Raw genomic sequence first — 15111 nt, 5'->3', positions numbered from 1 at the left:
GTTTGAATTATCCAAGTTCTACGATTTTGGGTTTTAAAGATATAGGGATTGAAAAACCAGAGCTTGTGGCAAAGACTTAATAAAGATTAAATATTTCTGAAAAAAAATGAGTACAAAAACACTTACATTTATTTTAAAAAGTATATACCAGAACAAATATAAGATTAATTTCTATACATTGTAACAAAATAAGCATTATAAACTTACAAAATTGTGTCATAAAATACAAAAAAGGTTGTAATATGATATGTAAAGTTGGTTTGTAAATAGAATTAGTTATTTTGTTGACTCAGAACTCAGTAAAACATTGTTCACCTCGATACAAGCCAAAGGACGTCGAACAATTGTAGCCGTCACATTGTAGAAATCTTGTAAAAGAAATGGTTGCCAATTATGGGCTGTTCTTCCCATGATCTGTATCAAATTTAGATGATTTACGCCCACTCCTTTTTTCTTTTTTTCACCCCCTACCAAGACTTGTTCTCTCGCCCAACCAAGAGGAAACATGACGGGAACAGGAAATTCTTCTTGATACAACCATTCTTTGTTTGCTACACATGGTTCGTAATCATATGTGTCAGAATGAACAATATACTTTTTTCCAACCTTGCTAGTTGGTTTCTTCTCTTGGTCCAAAGAAAGATTGTTCAGAGCAGTGTTTACAGCATCTCTCAGCAATAGTCCAGATTCCAGATTGTCCCTTGAATGCATATCATAATTTTCATTACTATCAGTATTCTTGGTTCTTGGTGGAAAGTTCTTCATAGGCTGAAAAGCATTGAACAAATCAGATTCAGTGGAAGTGAATTTAAACTCCTTCTCAGGACCAAGATTCGACATTTTTAGTTGTAGGTAACAAATGAAGTGTACACGTTGTACTCGTAGATTTTACTCTTTAATTTCGCAGATTACTACTTTTTAATTGGTTTCATAAGGATTATTGATTTCTATGCAATATATACTTTGTAAGTAACTGAGGTTGCGTGGTTTTCTAAAAGTTAAACGAAATTTCAGGCATAAGTTAGAATTATTTTTTTAAAGAATTCTATAATATAAAAAAATATTTTCAAATAGCTGCATCTTCTTTTTTTAAAAAATGTCAATTATTACTCTAAAATTCAACATGTCACTTTGAATAAAATAGAAATAAAAATTGAAAGTCTTTAAAACAGTGAACTCACCATAAAACTATTAAACCTTGGAAAACATTTCTCTACTCTTTCGTTTTCAAAAGCTTAAGATTAAAAAAATTTATTTTTCTATTAAACTCCCAAAATAAACGGTGTTTCGTAAAATGGTTTTCCATATCCTTGAGCACTTTTCATCTGAACACAATTTCTTTTTGATTGCATTTAAAATATTAGAAAAATTGATAATAAAAATGTATATTTAAATAATCAGTCTTATTAAAAAAGAAATGGTTCCTTTTGTAAGGTAGCATTTTGAATGCAACTAAACGCACAAGAGGCCAACCTAAAATCAAACAGAAATAATATCGAAACAATTAAATTTTAATGAAAAAGAAAAAACTGATTAACCTGAGTTCTCGATTTAAATAAGTTTTCGTTCTAGGATTACAGACTTCAGCCAATTTACGGTTATCTTAAAAAGTATAAAGACATGCTTAATAAGAGAACCATTAATTTTAAATGCATGAATACCTTGGATTCGAATATGTTCATTTAGATTGTCGTTAATGTCAATCGCTCTCTCTGTTAAAACTCTTCACCCTGTACTGTATTGGAGCTGATACCATGGATATACTTCACCCTGTAATGGAGCTGATACCAGGGATATACTTCACCCTGTATTGGAGCTGATACCAGGGATATACTTCACCCTTTATTGGATCTCATACCAGCGATATACTTCACCCTGTATTGGAGCTAATACCACGTATATACTTCACCCTGTACTGTATTGGAGCTAATACAAGGTATATACTTCACCCTGTATTGGAGCTAATACCAGGAATAAACTTCACCCTGTATTGGAGTTGATACCAGGGATATACTTCACCCTGTATTGGAGCTAATACTGGGGTTATACTTCACCCTGTATTGGAGTTAATACCAGGGATATACTTCGCCCTGTATTGGAGCTGATACCAGGGATATACTTCACCCTGTATTGGGGTTGATACCAGGGATATACTTCACCCTGTAATGATCTAATACTAGGGATATACTTCACCCTGTATCGGAGTTAATACCAGGGATATACTTCACCCTGTATTGGAGCTAATACCAGGTATATACTTCACCCTGTATTGGATCTAATGCCAGGTATATACTTCACCCTGTATTGGATCTAATACCAGGGATATACTTCACCCTGTATTGGATCTAATACCAGGTATATATACTTCATCCTGTATTGGATCTAATACCTCGGATACACTGAAGTTGATAGGTTTGCAGCAAGATATCTTGAAGGGTCTCTAATACCTGGGATATACTGCAGTTGATAGGTTTGAAGCAATATATCTTGAGGGGTCTCTAATACCCGGGATACACTGCAGTTGATAGGTTTGCAGCAAGATATCTTGAAGGGTCTCTGGATACACTGCAGTTGATAGGTTTGCAGCAAGATATCTTGAAGGGTCTCTAATACCTGGGATATACTGCAGTTGATAGGTTTGCAGCAAGATATCTTGAGGGGTCTCTGAACAAAACAAAACAAAATCAAAATAGTTCTAAATATAACTTTTAGGATAGGAAAACGACATAATAAACACGGTTGCAGGCCGCTTTGTGCCTTCCCTGGTCTACATACTATATACTTTCTCTCCTATTCGCACAATGATACGAAAAAGTCCTTCAATTTATCCCATTTTTCAAGATGTAGTATTGTAGAGAAAGAACCTGTAGAAACTTTCCCTTGGACCAGCCAGCTTTTTCTTGCATGAAAATAGTGCAAAACTATAAAGAAATTATACTTAAAAGTGCTTCTAACTCTACTTAAATATTTTTATTAATAATAAAAATTCTGTTTGGTTTGGCAACTTTTTTATGCAGAATCTTTCTACTTTCTGTAAGGTTTTACATTGGTATGTTTAAGGATATCTGTTATTAATAATTATTTTGACTTAAACTCTTCACAAAGTGAACATGTCGGTTTAAGAAAGTTTTAGATAAATATATGTAATCACCAAGAACAAAAAGTGTAAGGTTTATGGGACGCTTTCAAAAAATTCAAAAAAAATATTTCTTACACCCCTAGGCTTATTACGTCAACATAATTCACCAAAACCATACTGCAGTCCTTCAATTATAATTCAGGGAAATTTTCATCTTTCTAAACATCCCTGGGAGAGATTTTACCAATGCAAATTTTATCTGGAAACCAATATAAAAACTTTATTAAAACGTCCCAATCTTAAAGTATGAAAAGGGAGAAAAAAAATCTTTTTTAAAAATTCAGAGAAATCTGGAAGAAATGTTGATAAGCCGGATCCAAATAATTTTATATTTGACCCAAAATAAAGTATTTGTTTGGGCCCAATTTTTTTTTAAAGTAACTTAATTAAGAATGCTGGCTTCATTTTTTTTACCTGCAGGTAAAGATTGAAGAGTAAGGGATTGATGGCTTAGATGATCGTGAGAAGGAGTTGAATGAATTCACAGTAGAAGATGAAGATTTATAAGAAGGTGGTTCAAAGTTCTGTTGATCGTATACCATAGTGTTAGCTGTTTTTGTTAAAATTGGCACCCAATAAGTCGCACAGCAGTCCTTGTGTTGAAGACGGCCATTTTGAATTTTTTGTTGAGCCTGGTACTTTTGGTCACGTGATTCATTAAAGTTATAACTATAAGTTGGTGTGGTTTTACTGGGTAAGTCATAATTGTTATATTTATTGGTTGTGCTCAATTGAGTTGGTTGAAATGTTGGCAACATGGGGACATCATGCTGTTCCCATAGTTTTGGCTTATTGTGTTGAACAGGCTGAACCGCTGTGTTCTCTGAAAATCTGCTTCTTGTTATATCCTCTCTTTAACAAATTTTTTTCTGGTTTTTATATTTATATATTATTTTATCTATGTGTATCATATTGTTCTTTAGTTTGAAAAACTGTGAAATAATAAAATAATTGTCGTCTTTCATCTTCTTAATCAAGAAAATTCGCAAATAATTTTGTAATTTGTAATTGTTACAAAGATGACATATAAAATTTAATAAGAATAATAATATAAATAAAGAAAGGAAACGGTCACCATTCCACTGTTTTCTGATTACAAGTTTCCAACGGTATGTTAAAGTTAAGATTTTTTATTTGTTTGTTTTTGCCTTGTTTCTTGTCGAGAGAGTGGAATGAATCTGCTTGTGTCAGGAGCTAAACAAAAATTAGACCACCTATCATATATTTTAAATGTGTTTGAAAACTCTAGATTTAGGAGAAAAAACACTTTGTTTTAAATGCTATTGTTAAAAAAATTATTAATGAAATACTAATTGATTAAATTCTGTTTCTTTGGCGTTATAGATATTCTAAACCTTGTGAAAAAGAGGACGGAGAAGTCCGTTTAAAAAAATATATTATTTTTGTAATTTTGGAGAGAGAAAAAAGTCTAATAAGTAATAATAATATCAAGTTTCCCTTAATGTCTTTTCTTTTTAAAGTATTTAATTTAGATAATTCTTAAATGTTTTTCTGCAGTAGAAATGCGCACCATTGAAAAGAAACTACAATACAAAAGTACAAGCATATTTTTGGCTTTGAAGAAGGTTAAATTATACCTTCAGTTCTATAACTGGGTCTTAGATAATCAAACTCATCTCGTTTAAGTAATCTGAAACAAAAATATCATTTCAATATAAGTCGTGATTAGGAGGCACAAAAGGGAGGAGGGGAGGGGCAAAAGGGAAGAGGGGGGGTAAGAGAGTGAAANGCACCGTAAGGCCACAAAAAAATTTTATTTTTTATTTTAATGTTATACATTCTTTTCTTGGAGATTTAATGCTAAATTCAAATCTGAAAAGCATTTTAAAAAATTGAAAATTCAGAGAGTCAGAGCTAAAAAACTCATCAAAGTTTAAAAATTGGAATTTAGTACCGTTATTTGGCCATAACTTCTTTAGATTTTAATATATTTAAAAATGATTTTCGAATCTGAATTCAGCATAACATTTCCAAGAAAATGATGTATCATATTTATTTTTTGCAAGATACAAGACAGGAAAACACTCCTAATTTTCAAATCATCAATCAGATCAAGGTATACACGTTATCATTGGGAATCGAGCATGGCCCTCTTTTAATGGAGGATCACTTGAAATCATCATCGTGTATTTGACGAGCTTAAAAAATAGACATGTTTTTGGACACTTCATAAAAAGAGTTAAAATTCGGCAAGGCAAACCACTTTTGCATGTGGAGCAGTTATAGTTCTAAATTATTTTAGATTAGTTTAGGGTTATTTTTTTCTTTTTTACGCAATGCAGACTGACCCTTTTCTTCTTTCTAACAGAATTCATAGTTTAAAATATCTAAGGTCTACAACATTGGGTAGCAAATTTGTGGCGAATTTTTATTTTTTTTTTATTTTTTTTATTTTACTTACAAAGTGAGTAAAAAAGCGGAATTAGCTTTAGTTTTCAAACCACAATGTTTGGTGTTAAAAATATTAAATATAGTAAGACAAGTGCTAAATTTTATTTTAAAACAAACAACGCGAAATAAAATTATTTAACATTTTTTTTTCTTTTAAAAAAAAAGATTAAAAAATCAGTTATTTTTCTTTTCTAAAGTTTCATAAAAATCTATTGATGAATAAAACATAACACGCATTTTCCATTTGATAAAATATTGTCGCATTTTAGTAAGTATCTACAATCTACATTTCTAAATTTTTCTACCTAAAACATGAATCATGCCAACTGAAGTTATGACTTCAAGTAGTCAAATAAACATGAAACACAGCAATTGTGTTTGTTCACACTCACAGACCCGTTCCACTTAATAAGTTGATTTTTTTGCAATTAGTAAATTATTTGCTTTTTAACAGAAAATGCATATGTAAAATTTCTTAATGTCGTATTCCTTTTCAAGAGTTTTAGTGGGTTCCATCAAACAATGGCAAATCTAAACCTTTAATGTCCAAGAAACATTTATAAGATTTGAATTATCACTAATAGCATGTTACAAAAAAAAACTCGTTTACACTTTAGAAAGGAACTAAGTTTTTTTTTCAAATTTACTAATCCCTATATCTTTCTAACCCAATGGTTTGAACCTTGTATATTTCAAAATTAATGGTCTACGACATCGAGTTGCAAAGATATATTAAATGAAAATTAGAGTTTTTGGCATAAGCTTATTTTCTTTAAATTTGATATGAAAAACCATTAGTCTTTGCTCTTATAATCATCAGTCGAATCTCGATACATTGATATATTAGAGACGTTTTGAAATGTTTTGATTGACAGAATTATTGTTACGCTTTTGAAATTAAAACTCAGCCCTTATAGTCTAACGTTTTATGAACTAACATTTTCATCAGACATATATCTAACGTTAGACTAATCAATTTAGTATTCAGAGAAAAGTTATGAAACGTTTTGATTTACAGAATTACATTTTTTTATACGTTACATTGTTGAAATTTTACTCTGTAAAAAAACTTTCGTTTCCTGATTATTGAAATAATAACCCATTTCTGCAACGTTGAATTTTTCATTATACTATAAGGGAAAACGTTTCAAAACGCTTTCATAAACAGTAATGCATTTTTCAGTTATACAACGTTACACTTTTTATAAGTTGAACTTTGAAATAGAAATCACTTCGTTACAATATTCAATCAAATCATAATTCATTTTTCAAACGTTAGACTTTCAAGCTCCCTTTGGAAACAAAACATTTCTTTACGTTATGGTCAAAAAAGTTGTAGATATTAGAAAAATAACGTTACATTTCCACAAAACGCTAACGTTGGGGGTATATTCCTCTAACGTTAACGTTTAACGTTAACGTTAGGTATGAGCTCCTATAACGTTAACGTTTAACGTTCACGTTATATAGAATATATCCAAACGTTACACATTATTGTAACGTAACGTACAAAAACGTACATTTTACGTTACGTTACACTATCGTTGACATCTCTACTGCAGTATCCCTTCTGTGCTCCCTTTATTGTAAGCAATCTCTAACAGTTAATGAGAGGGGAGAAACTAAGAAAAAAATGAGAAATGATGGGGGGGGGGGTACAATTGGATTTATGCTATACCTTGACTCTCTAGAAATTTTATTCATATCTTTATATTTAATCTCTAGTTCTCATATTTAATCTCTAGTTCTCATATTTAATCTCTAGTTCTCATATTTAATCTCTAGTTTTTATATTTAATCTCTAGTTGATGAGCCTGCTCTAGAACTGCTCTATAGTTGGCTCGACATCTATTCTCACTTCTCAGATCTCTAAAATATAAATTTCAATTTGACTCTTATTTTGTACTGAATCTGTGTTTTATGTATATATATCAAATCATTGCAATTAAGAAAATTTTACCTATATCTCAAGTTTATAATTAAAAAAAAACTAAGGGTAAAGGTAGGAAGTGGAATTCTATTTTTATGTTTTGAAGAAAAACCCCCAGGAGGGGGGTTGGAAAACACCCCTCCCTCCCGTGATAGGGTTCAGAATATTAAAAAACTAAGAAAAAACATTTAGCCTTTATGTTAAGCAACATTATAAGTTTTACTTTAGGATAATAATTAGCTAGCTTTGAGTTAATTGCACTATTTTCTAATTTATTGACGTACAACGGTACAATCCGTACAACTTACCTAAAACTGGCAGATTCGGCTGTGTACGGGGATTCTTCGTCCTCCTGTACAGTACGGCATTTATAGCTGGACTGGCTGCTTCGCTGTACAGGCTCTCTACAATAAAACATTTACAGAAAATTATTATAAGAAGAAAATTATTATAAGAAGACGATCTGAAATAAATCAAAACAATGTTTTCATATCAATTTAAGGATTAATTGAAATTACAAATTCTTCTCAGTTTGGCCAAATTGCATAAAATATGCACTTAAAAACTACTATCAACCCTAGCATGAAAATTGTTTCAAAGAAGGAGAAAATTTACCTGTCGCCTATAACGGAGAGAGCCTTCTCATAATAATTTAGACTTGGAGTCGGAGATCTGAACGATCTATGAAAAACAATATATTATAAATACATACAATACCAGTTGAATTATCTTCAGGCTTTAACATCAAAAACTCCTAAAACCAAAAAAAAAATGTTCACTCAAATTCAGTGTGGTAACTTTTTTCAAAGAAATATTAACTTTTATATTTTTTCAAGAATTTGTTAAATCACCTGAGAGGAACAGATTGGGCCCTTTCACTGAATCTATAAAAATAAAAATTTAAAATGTTAATATGGTGGTAAAAGTTTTTTTTGGTTCTTAAAAATTATTTGACCTCGAGAAAGGAGTTCTGTAAGAGTGTGCTACAGGAAGGGGGTGAGGGAGAAAGGAGGGAAGAAGGGAGGGGGGGAGGTTAACCCCCCTTCCCGGCCCTCCTCCTGAGTTATACGAGTATTCACCGGTCGCAAAAATCTAGAAAGTAAATTTTGTTTTTGTATTTATACAATTTAGATTTTAATAAGATTTCAAAATCAAGGAAGCAAATTTTTATTTATTTAGATTAAATCTAAAATTTGAAAAAAATTTAGTTTGTATTTAGTAATGTAAAAACAAGAAAAAAGTAACCAAACAAATAAATTTTCCCAAAGACTTGCTTTAAAAGCTGCTTACCGTCATGTTCTTTCTTATCGTTTTCAGTCATCAAATTCCATACCCTAGAGAAAAAAATTCAAAACAGATAGTTAGGCTATTTTTTACATCTAATTAATACTATAAATGTATCTTGGAAAGATAGACTAGTTCATACATTTAGTTCCATATGGGGTACTTGAAAACTAGAATATGCTGGGGGGGGGGGGTCAATTGACCCCCCTCCTCTAAATCCCATGTTTGATTTCCAAATATGACAAATGATACATCATTGGAAAGCTCTTGTGCTCTACTTTTAGAATCTGCATAAATTTCCATATTTGCAAAAATTGAATTTTTTATCGCAAAATCCAGTTAAATAGTTAAAATGTTTGCGAAAAAGAATTTGCCCAAAAAAATGAAAAATTATACATTTTTGAAAAGCCCATGACCATGCAATTTCAAATATGCAAAAAATTTTGCAAAATTTTAAATAACCTGACTTTAAATCAAGAAAAACTAAAAATGTGAAAATTTCCTTTACAGGTTGCTTGCAAAAAATTTGCATTTTTTTTTCGCAAAACTTGTGCAATTCGTTTCCTTATGTCAAAGGCATTTCAAAAAGCTAAATTTGATCAAAATCTGACAAGTGGAAGTGGGTCAAAACAAAGATTTAGTTTGTTACAGGAAAAAGCAGTCATTCAGGCAGTGTGCCTGAGGACTCAGGCATTCAGTATTAAAGCCCGGTTTTAGGCCTAAAGAGAGGGCTTTGGGTATGTAGGAAAAGTTAGAAAATTTCAACAGCCTCAGACCAATACTTTTTGAGTTATGTAAAAAAAACTACTGTGGGGATCAAATTGACCCCCCCCCCCCCCAGCAGGAATAGGGTTAATATTAGAAATGTATTTTAGAAAAGATAGACTAGTTCATACATTTAGTTAATATTAGAAATGTAATTCAGAAAAGATAGATATTTACTAGTTTTGCTGCTTTTACTGAATTTTAGACTTTAAAAATTACCGATCTTACAGTTCATTAACATCACTTAATTGTTGACTGTTTAATGGCAAAAGTACGATTATAGCATTATTCAAAACTTTAATTGAAGTTTTGCTTAATTTCTCTAAACGTCTAACAAACCCTGATAAATAACGATTAATGACCATTAAATGCAATAGTTCTTGCTCTCAGCTGATTTGCATGCAGAACATGTTTCGGTGGTAAATCAATCAGTTTATCTGTAAAAATATAGCTGACATGACCTCGTTCATGTAAATTCTCAATATATTTAAAGTCAAGGAGAAGAAGGTGGGAGGAGGGGGGGGGGTGACAAATTTTCTATATTTTTGATTGAATAGTGATATATTTAAATTTCAAATATTAAAAAAAATCTTGAACATCGTATAGAGGGTTTTAAATCTATGTAAATTGAGAGTTTACAAAAAAGGAGAAGCATACTGGAGCAGAATTGAATTCTGAATTTTTAATTGATGTCTCTGCAATGATCTCGGTCTACAGGAGAAACCCAAAATTATATTTTTGCAAATAAAGATTATGATGTATTGCCTTTAATCGGCACTTAAAGGGAGTGTTCGCGAAAAAAAGAAGGTGGTATAGGATGATATCGAATTGAATTCAATATCGCTCGCAACTAATTTTACCATTATCGTATATATAGAGAAAACGGTTAAAACGTCTTATACCAAATAGCGTATAAAGCAAATAAATTCAATTCAATGAATTAGATCATATGTTGCTATTTCATAATATCTTTTTAGTTTTTTTTTATATACGATGTACTTTTTATGACGATTTTTTGGCCGCTAGGTGAGATACCTGAAATATCCGTAATTTAAAGCAAAACTGTTTTCAAATACGGCCTCTACATGGAAATCCATTATGAGTAAATCAAGTTAACCCCCCCCCCCCTTAGAGTTATAGAGACTGTAAACATAATTTCAAGTCCTTCATTAAATTGAATTCATTAAATCGAAAATTAATTATTTTCAATTGTGTGTTCTCTCGCTTCGGGAAGAATTGAGAAAAATTATAGAATTAAACCCTTTTCCAACTAGAAAGCGAGGATAGCTTCCAACTAATTGATCAGTTAATGAAAGGTTAAAAGGGAATAATCAAAAATTTGCGGATTTCATAATATTCTTTCGCGCATTTTCAAAATTAAATAATCTAAGTTAAAAAATTTTTAAGAATACATATTTAAAGTTTGATTGGCTATAAACCTTCCCTGGAGCCGCGTGAGGTCCCACACAAAATTTGGGCCTGTTTATTGGATTCAGACAAACAAGCAAACATATACCCAGACAAGCTAAAATTATATATAAAAAACCGCAAAACTTGTTTAATCTGACTTGAGAACCTGATACGAGTATAGGTAGGATGAAACTGAACTAATCAGCAAATATATCACGCTGGCATCAATCGGTCACTTTATAACACACAAACATTGACACTTGCGAACACACACTATTATCGTGCTCGAACAGGTTCAGCTTTAGCCAGAGAAAAGGCACACCTAAAAAACAACTAAAAATCTGTACAGCTAGAAAACATGTACAGCTAGAAAACATGAACAGCTAGAAAACATGAACAGCTAGAAAACATGTACAGCTAGAAAACATGTACAGCTAGAAAACATGAACAGCTAGAAAACATTTCCAGGTTCAACTATAGCTAAAGAAAAGGCACACCTAAAAACAGTTTAAAAACATGTACAGCGAAAAAGCATGTACAGCTAGAAAATATAAACAGCTAGAGAACATGCACAGGTTAAGCTATAGCTAGAAACTATAAAGAAAAGGCACAAACAGCTATTGTAAACATGTACAGCTAGAAAATACAAACAGCTAGAAAACATGTACAGCTAAAAACATGTACAGCTAGAAAATATGAACAGCTAGAAAACATGTACAGCTAGAAAACATGTACAGCTAGAAAACATGTACAGCTAGAAAACATGCACAGGTTCAACTATAGCAAGAGAAAAGGCACACCTAAAGAACAGCTAAAAAACATGTACAGCTAAAAACAAAGAGAATATAATTTATATTAGAGTGGAATTTACTAGATAAAAGTGTAAAACGGCCATTTTGTTGTACTGTTTCCATATTGCAGGTTTTCTTCACATATTTGTGCTATATAACCTTTTGGGCCCTGGAACATCATTTTAAAGAAAATCTAAAATTAATATTAAAAGAAAACCAAATCATGAAATAGGCTGGTTTCATAGTTGACCAATGATCATTTCACATAGAGTCTATGCCTTTCACTTTACAAACGATGATTTTCCGTTATAACTTTAAATCAAATGATGTTTTTTATTCACCTAATTAATTTTATAAAGTTTATTTAACAGCTTTAAAAGATTCGAAATTGAAATGGATAGTCTAGGGAACGTACTGTATTAATGTACTCTACTGCATTTAAGTTGTACACTTTGAACTCCCTTTTCAGACTGAAAGGGACTGACAAAATTCATACCGAGGGATCGCCTAAATTCCACTCTAATATATAGTCTATTCTCTTTGGTTAAATATCATTAATTGGAAGACGACATTTTAACATACTTTTACTTAAAAAACTTGAATCATATACTGGGCAATACAGGGTTACTAGAGAAGATCAAAATTTCTTGTAAATTAATATTTGAAGGTTAAAAGAGGTGGTTGGTCTTTGGGGATGGGTATTTGTTACGCTAATTTCTTTCCTAGTTTATTACAGAAATATTTTCGAAGGGCAAAGAAACTTAATATTCTTTGAATTACCACACTTTTGTCAAAAAATAAGAATTTTACGTTAAAAATAGCTGTAAAATTCGACAAATATGCCAACAAATATTTTGATTGAAATCATTATAGAATTTACCCTTGAAGTCAGTCTTACATTTCAATAACAAGATTAATTTTTGATTGAACTATAATCCCTACATCCATGAGCCCGTAAATCAATAAATCAAGTTCATCAAATTTATAAGTTTATTCTATATCGAAGAGAAATCGTTTATTGCGACGACTTTGATACCAGTTTCAATACATTTGTAAGCACTTTGTTTATTATATTAATGCTTCTTCTTCTTTCCTATTTCTTAGCAGAGTTATAGGGGAAGTACACAAAGTGAAAATGTCAAATCATAAATAAGATTATAGCGCGACGTCTAGCAGAAAAGCGCTTTTGCCAGACAACTTTTTATGGAATTAAAAACGTCGATTATTTTCTTATTCAATCGCACAAATTCTTATTTTTTTCGAAAATATAAAAAAGAAATGCACCTTTATTGCAAAATCAGAGACAGTACACTGCAGTACAAAAGTTGCGTACACCTCTGAAATAACTTTCCTTGCATTATAACCTTGCCATCGACGTACCTCTGTGAACGGTTGATCTTCAATCTTTAAATAAGGAAGAAAATTCTCGTCATAATTACTGCCATTTCAGGGAATTATACAATTGTTAAAGGCTTTTAATCTTACCACCCAACATTTCAAATAAAAACAACAAACCCACTGAAAAAAAAATTAAAAAAAATATCATTAACATATAAAAATGTTTTAATTCATTAAAAATCCAAGAATATCATATTTTTCTATTAGACATTTACAAAGTTTATTAAACTTAACGTAAATCGGGCATTGCGATTTTTGAATAAAGGGTCACTTGGAATTACGCTTACAGTCCCTTTAAGGTTTAATATCAATTGATTTTCATGTTAACTAGTAGTTTAACTTGGTTTAAACTTTCTTCATTAAATAACTAGTTGTAGACAAATAGAAACATCATAAAGAGACAGGAACTGTATACTGTACCAAATACAATAAGAACCTGAAAACTGTGGAATAGGAAGACGACAGTTTAGCAATCTTTAAGCGTATTTGATTTTGTTGCAAATCAAAAAGTTTTACACGTCAATTCATTATAAAGTTAACACTTCAGTTTTCAACTCACAGTTGCTGTGTCTCATAATCTTTTATTTTAAAGTTTTCACCTCACAGTTGCTGTGTCTCAAAATCTTTTATTTTAAAGTTAACTCTTCAGTTTTCACTTCACAGTTGCTGTGTCTCATAATCTTTTATTTTAAAGTTAACACTTCACAGTTGCTGTGTCTCATAATCTTTTATTTTAAAGTTAACACTTCAGTTTTCACTTCAAAGTTGCTGTGTCTCATAATCTTTTATTTTAAAGTTAACACTTCACAGTTGCTGTGTCTCATAATCTTTGGACTAAACAAAAGTCATGTCTGGAGTCTAAACATCGCCTTTTTATTCCAGAGTTTTCTAATTCTCACTAAATTTCACTTTATTTTACAGACTAGTTCACTTTAGTCTACCGACTAGTTCACTTTAATCTACCGACTAGTTCACTTTATTCTACCGACTAGTTCACTTTATTCTACCGACTAGTTCACTTTATTCTACCGACTAGTTCACTTTGTTCACTTTATTCTACCAACTAGTTCACTTTATTTAACCGACTAGTTTACTTTATTCTACCGACTAGTTCACTTTTATTTACCGACTAGTTCACTTTATTCTACCAACTAGTTCACTTTATTTAACCGACTAGTTTACTTTATATTACCGACTAGTTCACTTTTATTTACCGACTAGTTCACTTCATTTTACCGACCAGTTCACTTTATTTTACAGACTAGTTCACTTTGCATTGTACCCATTATAGTTAACTTCATTGTACTCAGTATTTCACTTTATTCTACCGACTAGTTCAACTTATTTTACCAACTAGTTCACTTTATTTTACCCATTATAGTACTCATTGTACTCAGTATTTTCCTTTATTTTACGGGACTAGTTCCCTTTGAATTGTACCAACTATAGTTTACTTCATTGTACTCAATAGTTCACTTTATTTTACCCGAGTGTTCATTTATATTCCAACTAATTCAGTTCATTGTATTATATAATTTTATTAATACAGAGCCGGCGATTTAAAAAATTCAAGAAAATACGACTCGGGTCTAAGCTGTTGTTGAGCCTTATTTACGGCTCGGGTTTTCAAATTTAAGTTGCATCTATTTGTCAACAGAATTTAGTTCATAAAACCGGTTTAATGTTGTATTTGGCGGATTTTCATAGTTGGAATTGGTGCATTCCGGGTTTTGATGAGAATAAGACCCAACATTGAGCCTTATTCTTCACTAAAACCAACCAAGGTCGGTTTTATTTTCATTGGGCTTAACTCCTTAAGTCGAGCCTAAGATCTCGCAGCTGTCAATCACGTGACACAAGCTGTCGTCAGAGTTGGGTCGAAGATTGGGTCTTAAAGCTGCGTTTAAGGAATTAAGACTCGAGCCGAAGTTTTTAAATCGCGGGCTCTGGTTAGATTGCACAGAAAACTTTAAGAATTGGAA

General features: G+C 31.4%; 1 protein-coding gene and 1 long non-coding RNA gene across 3 annotated transcripts; both read right to left on the bottom strand.

Moving 5' to 3' along the window:
• Positions 1-1428: 1428 nt before the first annotated feature.
• LOC111702792 (uncharacterized) lies at positions 1429-1713 on the bottom strand. Its single transcript, XR_002765491.1, has 3 exons — positions 1662-1713; positions 1539-1602; positions 1429-1473 (listed from the first exon to the last, which is right to left on the bottom strand). It is a non-coding gene; the product is annotated as an uncharacterized LOC111702792 (long non-coding RNA).
• An 851-nt stretch (positions 1714-2564) lies between these two features.
• Positions 2565-11128, bottom strand: LOC111702788 (uncharacterized). Of its 2 annotated transcripts, XM_023474560.1 has the most exons (12): positions 11107-11128; positions 8772-8815; positions 8437-8573; positions 8333-8365; positions 8097-8162; positions 7790-7885; positions 7351-7420; positions 7230-7270; positions 4738-4790; positions 4288-4333; positions 3554-3991; positions 2565-2664 (listed from the first exon to the last, which is right to left on the bottom strand). In XM_023474560.1, the coding sequence occupies exons 2-12, from the start codon at positions 8775-8777 to the stop codon at positions 2607-2609; spliced, it is 1044 nt and encodes a 347-aa protein (XP_023330328.1). In that variant the 5' UTR covers positions 8778-8815; positions 11107-11128; the 3' UTR covers positions 2565-2606. The 2 variants fall into 2 exon arrangements, with proteins under 2 accessions (XP_023330328.1, XP_023330329.1); XM_023474561.1 differs by lacking the exon at positions 3554-3991.
• Positions 11129-15111: the final 3983 nt, after the last annotated feature.

This window comes from Eurytemora carolleeae, unplaced genomic scaffold (genome assembly GCF_000591075.1).
Source record: "Eurytemora carolleeae unplaced genomic scaffold, Eaff_2.0 scaffold426, whole genome shotgun sequence".
Taxonomy (NCBI): Eukaryota; Metazoa; Arthropoda; class Copepoda; order Calanoida; family Temoridae; genus Eurytemora; species Eurytemora carolleeae.
This window is presented reverse-complemented; position numbering and strand designations above follow the sequence as displayed.